General features: G+C 42.3%; 1 protein-coding gene across 3 annotated transcripts in view; it reads right to left on the reverse strand.

Moving 5' to 3' along the window:
- Positions 1-10,376, reverse strand: part of BDP1 (BDP1 general transcription factor IIIB subunit) — a 147,498-nt gene extending 137,122 nt beyond the window's left edge. For all 3 annotated transcript variants that reach the window (XM_073624399.1, XM_073624398.1, XM_073624397.1), the window contains exons 1-3: positions 10,089-10,376; positions 2,962-3,529; positions 91-200 (exon numbers count right to left, since the gene is read on the reverse strand). In XM_073624399.1, the coding sequence (XP_073480500.1) occupies positions 91-200; positions 2,962-3,529; positions 10,089-10,267 (857 nt within the window). In that variant the 5' untranslated portion in view covers positions 10,268-10,376. The remainder of the gene's footprint in view (positions 1-90; positions 201-2,961; positions 3,530-10,088) is intronic.
- Positions 10,377-10,791: the final 415 nt, after the last annotated feature.

Here is a 10,791-nt window from a genome sequence, read left to right on the forward strand (position 1 = left end):
TACTGTAAATCTGCAGGTTTAAATTTACTACAAAGCACAAGAGATCACACAGTTGTCTTCAACAGGCAATGAGACATGAACACCACTTACTTCATAGGGTTACTGTCAGGAATGAAGTATATGAAATCTCTCATCACCATCTTGGATCGTTCTAGCTCTCCTATGTTGCTTATAACTGGATGCTTTGCCTTCCATTCTTTCTGCATAGAATAAAACAGCACTATTAAATATAAGTATTTTATTTTTCTAAGTTGGTAAGTCATCAAAACTCTTACATACTAAAGGAAATGTCTCAGTTAAAGCAGAACTAAAGTTGCACTGTTACATACAGTGAGCAGGCAGGCTAAGTATAACAAAACATGCATGCAATGTCTCTTCTAAAGTAAAATGCATTTATCTGTCTGCTCACAGTGATCCCTGGAATGTAAATAAAGCTGTGCATGCGCAGCTCAGCTTACAGCAGCTGGCTTCATTCCTGTGTGCCAGAATGACTAGCTCTTGTGCGTGTGCAAGAGTGATGTCATCCCACGCCGACCAATGAAGATGGCCAAAAATGTGCACATAGGAAAAGATGCTGGAGCCAACGAGGGATGGGACCTATGGAAGAAACTATCATTCCCTTTATTTCTGCTTTAAACAATAGCTGTATTTTGGAGTTTTAAGTAGCCTTCAGGTCAAAAATAGAAAAAATGTTTTGGGTGTAAAAAAAAAAAAAAAAAAAAAAAATAAAAAAAAAAAAGTGCTAAAAGTGAAAGGGTTAAATGGCCTTCACGTGCATGTCCTTTGCTTCCTTAAAGTGGTTCTAAAGCCTGATCATTTTTTACCTTAATGCGTTCTTTGCATTAAAGTAAAAAATGTTTAGGCATCAAATTTGGCCTTTCACCCTCCTTATACTTACCTGAGCCCTCATTCGATCCAGCGCTGTGCATTTCTGCAGCTCTTCTCTCCCCTTACTTCTGAGTCTGGCTGGCTTTGCTGAGACACCGGAAACCATTGGCTCCCAGTGCTGCCAAAGCCACTGACAAGGGTGTGGGGAGCGGAGCTGAGCCCCGCTGTCTGTGTCAATAGACGCAGCAGCAGGGCTCAGGAGCGAGCACACATGCGTGCCCTCAAGGGAAGTGGCTTCCCATAGAAGAACTGGACAGAGGGGCCTGGAAGAGGAGATTCGTGGCCATTGCACAGAGCAGGTACATATAGAGAAGTTTGTTATTTAAAAAAAAAAAAAAAAAAAAAAAATTTAAATTACCTTTACAAAAACGCTTTAAAGTTGAACTACAGGCGCAAAAACTTTCAATCGGAACATATTCCTTTGTAGCAACAAAGAATATTAAATCGACTTTGTGTCTGTGCACCAAATAAACTTTGCTAACTCAAGTATTACTTTATAAAAGCAGAGTTGATATCATCCCTGTGATGGGCATAGCCTGTACAGATAGCAAAGCCATGGGTGGGACACCACAGGTTTTCCCATCCCACTACAGACTACCCGCAGAAAACTTCTGGGAGGGATACAAGACCAGCCATCTTGCACAACGAGCAACAGCAACATAGACCGGCACGTATAACAGGAAGCTCCTGCACAAAGGCAAAGCGTAAAGGCACACACACACACGATACAAAAATCGGAAGTAAAATTTTGTCTGACTATCGATCTGACGATTTTCAGATCGTTAGTACAGTGCTTTTGACAACAAATTCAGATTTTTAGTCCAACAAAAGCTGGATGTGCACACTATAACATTTTTGTCGTACGTGAACTCAATGTCCGATTTTCGTTTTTATTAGTACAGTTTTTGGTAAAAAAAAAATAAAAAATTGTAAGAGCAAGACTACGCATGCTCAAAAATGAAAGAACTCATACAAAACTAATAAACACATTATGTCACTTCTGATGTTGTATTCTGTCATATGAGAATTTTCGTATGGTTGGTAACCTCTTCACTTTCGACAGGAGACTAGCATGCAACAAAAAACGGACGGTCTTCCGAAAATCTGATCGTGTGTGTGTGAGGCTTTAGAATGGATTCATGCTGAACAATCTGCATAGACTTGCAAGAAAATACAGGAGGGACATCAATACTGAAGCGAGAAAACGTCCCTTGTAGTCAGACAATATTTATCTACCTTATATTTCAGCTTAGGCCCCTTTAACAGGGGTGTCATTCACACAGTCACATTTTTGCTAAGAAAAACAAATTCAGTTTACAACAGTTAACATCCATCTTCTGTTTAGTTCTGTTCACATCCATTTTCCATCCGTTTACATCTGTTTTTCGTTTCCCTTTTTTTTTTTTTAAACAAAAACATGGACCTTAACAGAAGCAGACGAAATACTGCTGTAAACAGACAGACAATGTACGCTTACATCCATTTGCCCATAGGAATGCATTGCTGTCCTTTTTCAATCAATGAACAGACGGATGACAAGTGGACAAACAGAACACCCGTGTGAAAGAAGCCTTTTAAAAAAAAAAAAAAACTGCTCTTAGTGCTCTGGCAACAGATAAGGAGAAGAGGAGAGTTTAAATGAGGCTGCTTATGTTCCTTTTGCTGCAAATTTGTTGCTCTGCCAAGTATGGACAAATTACAAACAAATGCTCTTGCAAGGCTAACCACATAGATAGATAAAAATCAACATTTCACCATCCATAAAACAGCGTGAACGGAGGAATCTCCCCTGCCAACTACTGTAGTTAGACATCCACCGCACCCACAGCTGCCTGAATACCCAAACAGTGAATGCATCGGATGAAATGCAGTCGCTGTTCTGCCAATAAGTACGCCTTTTTTTCTAAACTGACTTTTTTTGAGCCAAGTGTTGCCAACAGGGCCACCCACGGCTTGAAATTTAGCAGATTCAGTAGGAATCGGCTGCAATTTCAGCCATGTATGGCCAGCTTTAGATAAACTGAAAATGAGCCTTACACTTGGATAATAGAAGGGGAAAAAAATTATACTCACTCTCTCCTTCTTTAACTCATCTTTAAGCAATTCTCGTAATTTTTGTGCTCTTCGAAGACGTACTTTCTCCAGGTTACCAGTAGCAACAAGCATTTTAGGTGTACTTTTTTTACATTCGTTGGGAGACGATTTCTGGGAGGGCCTCTCTTTGAGAGGACTGAACTCTTCCTTCTGTGTAAAGTCCACACTTTTTACAGAACTCAGCTCAGGGTGTTTAAGGGACGCTTTCTTGAATGGAGAAAATTGGGGAACCTGAGGAATTGGAGTTCTCTTTTCAGGGAGTGTCATGTGTTGTCCTTGAGGTGCACTGTTAGAACCTTGTGGAGAGTTTGGTACCTTGGCCTTCTCAGGTGGAGACACTTCATCCTTACTTGGGACACTACTGACAGGCAAACTTGGGGGGCTTTCCACTTGCTGAGGTTTCTGAGAAGGGGTAACGGGAGTGGAAGTGGAAACTCGTGGTTTTGCAATGTTAGGCAAAGTAGAGATTCTTTTTCTCCTTTGAAGAGGTGCAGCAGCCGGCTTGCTTGGTTCATTTTCACTGCTGGTGGCAGCAGCTTTTTCAGGTCTGTAAAAAAAAAAAAAAAAAAAAAAAAAAAAAAACATAAATAAATTGTAATAATCAAACGTTTAATTTTTTTTCATTCCCTAGATGTTTTCCTGATTCAGCCTTTGGCCAAAAAAAAAACCAAACAAACACACCAAGATCCAGGTAGCTAATACAATAAATAGGTGCTGCACATATCTAGGTCATAAAATATACATCAAGTGATACAAAAACAACATTAAATATGTTTTTACACACATCTAGTATACAATATGTATTGATATTTTCAGGACTGTTATTACTGTTTTCCCACAGTACTTGTCAGATTATTGACCAACATCCTTAACCACTTGAAGACCAGGCCTTTTCTGGAACAATTTGTTTACAAGTTTAAATTTGTAATTTTTGCTAGAAAATAACCTAGAACCCCCAAACATTATATTGTTTTTTTGTTTCTTTTTGTAGCAGAGAACCTAGAGAATAAAATGGCGATCGTTGCAATATTTTATGTCACACGGCATTTACGCAGCGGTCTTTTTTTGGAAAAAATACACTTTCATGAACTAAAAAAAACCAAACACACAATAGTTACCCCAAATTTTTTGTATAATGTGAAAGATGATGTTACGCCAAGTAAATAGAGATCTAACATGTCATGCTTTAAAATTGCGCACGCTCGTGGAATGGCAACAAACTATGGTACCTAAAAATCTCCATAGGCAAGTTTTGATAATTTTTACAGGTTAACCGTTTAGAGTTACAAGGGAGGTCTTGCGCTAGAATTACTGCTCTCGCTCTAACGATCGCGGCGATACCTCACATGTGGTTTAAACACCGTTTATATATGTGAGCGTGACGCTTCTGCGTGCGAGCACGGAGGGATGGGGCGCTTTACCTTTTTTTTTTTCTTTTTTACACTGTCCCTTTTTGTTATCTCTTTTATTCCTTAATAAATTAATGTTAGCAGGATGACAGGTCCTCTTTATTTTTTTTGCATTTTGACTTAAAAAAAAATAAAAGTATTTGTTTTGGCCAGAGAACTGTAAGTGATGTCAGACACCACCCTGGACTCCAAGGGCATAGAGACGAGTGGCGGCCAGTCTGGCCTCACTCGACTTCCTGATCAGCAAATGGCCACATTGGATCGCTCCAGAGTGTTACCAATGGGTCCGGCAAGCCCGGGAACAACTTTAGAAGCGGCGGGAGGTCTCCTCCCGCCGCTTCTAAAAGTGAAATTGTGCCGAATCCCCCCAGGGGACCACTTTTATCTGACGCAAAACCGGCCATAGTAAAAAAATATACCGTGGTTATGGCAGCTAGCTGTTGCCATAACCCGGTTATTAAATTAAAAGTCAAAGTAATGTCGTATTTTTACTATGGGCCGGTTGGCAAGTGGTAAAGCACAGTAGACATCACATCATCTGCACTGCTGATACTTCACTGCCCAATCACAGGCTGGGAAAGAGAGGTATCTAAGGAAGCCCAACGGCAGCTGCCATTATTGCTACACACATCTATGGAGGTGAAAGGTACCACTGCACTCTTCACACCTAGCTAGAAAATGACTTAGAACCCCCAGCAGAGGCCTTAGAGAATAGAATAGTGGGTGTTCCAATTTTTCATATCACAGCGGTTTTTCAAAAGACAAATTTTTTTGAGAAAATAAACTTTAATGAATTTGAGTGCATACAAACAAAATAATACAGAATTTTTTGGTAAAATATAAAAGAATGATCACTCTGATGTTCGTGGTGATAACTCACGTGTGGTGTGATCGGCATTTACATGTGCACGTGGGACAGACTTGTGTGTAAGCACAGGAAGCATGAGGGCACTTTACAGTTTTTTTTAATTATTTTAGGTTTAATTATTTTATTTTATACCGTACCTTTATTTTTTTAATCATTTTTATTGGATGATCCCTTGTGATAGCATGGGCCACGACAGGTCCTCTTTATGGAGAGATCTGGGATCTATCAGACCCCAGATCTCTCCTCTGATCTTCAAAGCAGCAGATCAAACCAAGATCGGTTGGATCAGCTGCTTCACAAGCCAGCAACAGCCTGTAAAACAAACAAACTGAAACCGGACATGAGGAAATCCCTGTCACTTCCGGTTTCTGACAACATAGTGGGAGGAAAAACATCAGTTCCTCTGAGTCTGGGGGAGTTAATGCCACTGGTCGCATCCTTACTGAGCTCCCCCATCAGACGGTGAGACCCGATAAAGGCGGTGGCAGGAGGGGGGTGGGACCCCTTTCCGCTGCCTGTAAAAGTGATCCAGCATCTGTATAGCCGCTAGGAATACTTTTACTGTGTAGGGCAGGTGTAGGCAACCTTAGCTGTGGTGAAACTACAAATCCCATCAATGCCTCTGCCTCTAGGAGTCATGTCTGTGATTGTCAGGGTCTTCCAATGTCTCATGGGACTTGTAGTTTCACCACAGCTGGAGGGCCGAAGTTGCCTACCCTTGGTGTAGGGAATCGTTCACTGCAAAAAATGATACCAGGCTCACGGTTGTAGCCTCAATCATGATTCCAGAATAACCGCTTCAATACCAGGCCGTACATTTACATACGGCGGTATGGAAGCGCTTAACCCCAGTTTTATAGACCGCTATGACTGGTATCTCCTCCCTGACTCCAATGGAGCTCCCTGCAAATTGAAGTTTGAATTATGGTTTGATTTTTTGACTAGTCATTTTCATGGCTAAATGGTATATCATCAACTCTCAGCATTAAAGCAGCTCTACCGGGTCACTTTAAGAATCTTTAATTACTGAAAATACACAGAATGCTTCGAAAGCATGTACTAAATATGTATTCAGTCTTCAAAACAAAACACAGAAGCCTTTAACTAGGGACGATTGCTATACATAAGCACAGCGAAAAGAATACAAGAGAATATTTCATCACAGTTGCTTAACCACCTGACCTCTAGAAGATTTTACCCCCTTCATGATTAGGCCATTTTTTTGCTATTCAGCACTGCGCTACTCTAACTGACAACTGCGCAGTTAAGCAACGCTGAACCCAAATGAAATGTATATCATTTTTTTTCCACACAAATAGAGCTTTATTTTGGTGGTATTTGATCACTACTGGGTATATTATTATATAGATGAAAAAAGACCAAAAAATAAAAACCACATAATATTTTTTTTACTTTCTGCTATAAAACATATCAAATGAAAAAAAAATGTAAAAAATAAAAGGTCTTCAAAAATGTAGGCCAAAATGTAATTGTGCTACATGTCTTTGGTAAAAAAAAAAAAAAAAAAATCCCAATAAGTTTGCAGGGAGGAAAAAAACAAAAAAAAAACAAACAGCCACATAGTATCTCTCCATAGAGATCCCTGTGTTGTTTACCAACACAGGGCTCTCTTCTGTCATTCGCTCAGCCAATCAGCAGATCCCAGACATAAATTATTGGCTGGGACCGGCTGATCAGCTTGTGCTGTAGTGAATGACAGCACAGCCGGGGCAGTGGGCGGGCCTTGCGGCTTTACTGCCAGTTTCCTACTGCGCATGCGCGAGCGGTGCGGCACTCTGTGAATGGCCTCGTTTTTTCCTGGGACACACACACACACACACAAGTCCCAGAATGCAACAGGGCTGCTCAACTTAGGAGGAGGAAGCGCCGCGGAATAGGAAGAGGCAGATTAGGAAGACTGCCTAGTAACAGGGGTTTCAGGTAAGTTAAAAAAAGATTTTTTTTTTCAAATGTTTTTTTTTTTTAATTTTTTTTTTTGGATTTTAATGCCATTTCCTTTTTTAGGGTGGACCTCCACTTTAAAGTCAGGTTTTATATCTTAATGCATTCTATGCATTAAGATAAAAAGCCTTCCGTGTGCAGCAGCCCTCCTAATACTTATCTGAGCCCCATCTCTATCCAGCAATGTCCACGAGTGAATAAGCTGTCCAGGAGCCATTGGCTCCCGTTGCTGTCAAACTCAGTTAGCCAATCAGAAGAGAGAGGGGTGGGGCCAAACAGCAGCTCAGTGTCTGAATGGATAGATGGAGCTCGGGTGCCCCCATAGCAAGCTGCTTGCTATGGGGGCACTCGATAGGAGGAAGGGGCCAGGAGCTCCAACCAGGGACCCGAGAAGAGGAAGATCTGGGCTGCTCTGTACAAAACCCCTGCACAGAGCAAGTATAACATGTTTGTTATTTTAATAGAAAAAAAAAAATTAGACTTTACAATCACTTGAAGCTCCTCTTTAAGATTTATGCCTTTTATACATTCAGCGGCTCTGAAAATAAATTAGTCAAATCTAGTAGAAGGCCATTAACAACAGGAATGTTTTCCAAGACACATGAAAGTCATGACAGTGGAGTAAGCACATAATAAGCATTCAAAGTACATTGCATCATCAAGTCCTGCCTAAGAATGACCTCATGCAATCTCATGAAAGAGAAGCTATTTAAGCTTTACCATTCCACTACATTAGAAAAAAAAAAAAAAACACTAAACTGATATAATTTTAACCAGAAGACTTTTTATTTTGGAATAAATGTATGAACGTATGCAAATCACATAAACATTGCAATTTACACGTCATACAGATGTCATACAATTTTAATTATCAAATTTTGTTCATTATATTTTGGGGTAAATTTATGTGGGTGCGCAAACTGTGTGAATGTTGTGTTGGGAAACAATTACAGGAAAATATATTTTTTTTTAATTTTTGATTTATTCTTAATAAAAAAAGCAAGGAAATAAAAAATAGTAAATACGCAAATTAAAGCCCTATTTGTCCCAAGAAAAGATGATGTTTAATACATTAAGGTAGACTACTAGGAAAAAGACTAAACCTAAAAGATGTAATGCTCAGAACTGGACCATCGTGAAACGGGGCCACGCCACTTCTGAGCCACAGTGTTTATTGCTAGCGGCTATAGCCATTGGCAATAATTTAATGAAAAATCCGATATGCTGGTTGTACCCAAGTTGTTTATCAACCTGTGTACAATCAACCAGCCCATACATGGTTCGAATCTTGGCCGGTTCTGCCTATGGTCTGCTTAACGCCTAGTACACATGGGCTGAATGTCGGGCAGCATTGGCCGATTCAATTGAAACCCACTGACATTCGGCTCGTGTGTACAGAAGTCGGACGTTCAGCCAGCTTCCGGCAAAGGGGCATGAACAAAAAGGTCATCATCCAATCAGGGGGGGCCGTCCCCCTGTCAGAACACAATAGTTCAATGGGAAGGTTACTGTACTAACATAGGACTGTTAGTACAGTGGCTCCTCCTGGGCACTTACATTTTTTTTTTTTTTAATTCAGCCCGCTGGGTTGAATGACAAAAAACTCAGTGTGTACTAGCCTTTAGACACACTTATGTTATCCCTGAGCATGGGAGAGCTAGCTGAATATATTGCTGGATGCAGTTTTTACCAGGCTGATACTGTGTTTGCAAAACCCGTCACTGAATTCACGCTTTTTGTTATTTTGTGGTAGTTGCACACAGTCTGCATGCAAGGCTGGGCATCCACATGGATGTCGAATTGGGCTGTGCCCATGTCTACCCTGTTTCCCCGAAAATAAGACCTAGCGTGATTGTCGGTGATGGCTGCAATATAAGCCCTACCCCCCCCCCCAAATAAGCCCTAGTTAAAGTCCTTGTAGGTCTTATTTTCAGGGTAGGGCTTATTTTCAGGGAAACAGGGTAGAGCTTATTTGGGGGGTAGGACTTATATTGCAGCCATCACTGAAACTCACGCTAGGTCTTATTTTCGGGGAAACAGGGTATTTTAAAAGTGGATATTTCATACATAGTTATGTTGGTCCAGATTGTATATACCTGGCTGATGCCCCTGGCAGCTGGAAATCACTGAATTAGACACCGTTACTCCACTGATCCCCACTTGCTTCCAGGTCCTTCCCTGATTGGCTGTCCTGTGAACACAGGAGCTTGGCACGGGTGCCATTCAGAGAATGCTTTGGAATGGGGAGGCTGGTTGGTGGCGGAAGCGAGTGGAGATCTCGGGGGGGGGGGGGGGGGTGAAGGTCCACGCTCATTGAAGTTGTCCTCCCCTCCAACCTCTCTAAGCAATTATCAAATTTTTTTTAAAGGCGTCATTTGCGCTCCCTCACCTAGGCATGTGCCCAAATGTGCCATAGATCTCAGATCAGGATAGTGAGAGAGCCATGGGGCCCATTTGTGCATGCGCCAGGGTACCTATCTATGCAAAGAGCTGGAGCCCCCCCCTTTGTGCATGTGTGGCATTTCCGTGGGGCGCACACAGATGTGCTGATGGGTTCTAACAGGTCCTGAAGACCAAGCAGATCCTGTGGACACATCTGCGCACACGCCATAATGGCAGCTCCTGGGGGGCGGAGCCACTTAACGAGGAAGACTGAAGTTCCCCTTGAAGTATCCGTGTCTACTATGATTTCCAGCCCCCGGGGATCAGTCAGGTATATACTGAGGGACACGGTCCAAACCAGATCAAGAGAATTCTGTATAAAATATACAGAGACCTGGGATTCTGCCCTCTGATCTCCAGCATGCTGGAAACTCAAAGTCCGGGGAGATCAGATTCCAGGCCTGTAGTCCCCCTCCTCCACTCACATGTCAGGGATCCTCTGTGCCGGGCTCTCACCACCAATGGACTTCTCCGGGCCTGCTGTCACCTCCCCGGCCTGTACAGGTTCCTCCGGCTGGGACCCTCCATCCCGGGCCCCGCTCCCCACACTCCGGGCCCCCGGCCTCACATTGGGTTTGAAGCTGAGCCTCGGTCTCCGGATCATCGTGCGGCCGCCGCCTCCCCTCCCTTCCTCCTCATCACCCGAATACACACAGGCACAGCTCGGTCACGTGACATGAACGGGAATAGAACGATCTCACATTGACGTCATCTTGCCGCGACATCTGAGCATGGCCCGATGGCTTTTCACCCTCATAGAATGCTGGGTGTCATCCGCCCTGGCTGGGAGCGCTGCCCTCTTGTGACATGCTACTATGGAAGGCTTGCACAGGAATTCTATGTTTAAACCACGTGTCCAAATAGCTAAAATTTACTTTACCAGAGAAGCAGATATATTCTTACAAATGTAATGTGTTTTATTACATGTCTGTGATATGGTTTCCCCTTAAAGTTTATCTAAACCGTAAAAAAAAATGTTATCTTGGAAAGAGCAGGTTATGGGGTGTCTCATTAAGAATTCCACCCACCGACACACCATTCCACCCATTGACACCAATGAATGGTCATGATTCCTCCCACTGACACCAGCGATGAGGCACCATTCCACCCATTGACACCAACGATGGG

Source organism: Aquarana catesbeiana, linkage group LG01 (genome assembly GCF_042186555.1).
Source record: "Aquarana catesbeiana isolate 2022-GZ linkage group LG01, ASM4218655v1, whole genome shotgun sequence".
NCBI lineage: Eukaryota > Metazoa > Chordata > Amphibia > Anura > Ranidae > Aquarana > Aquarana catesbeiana.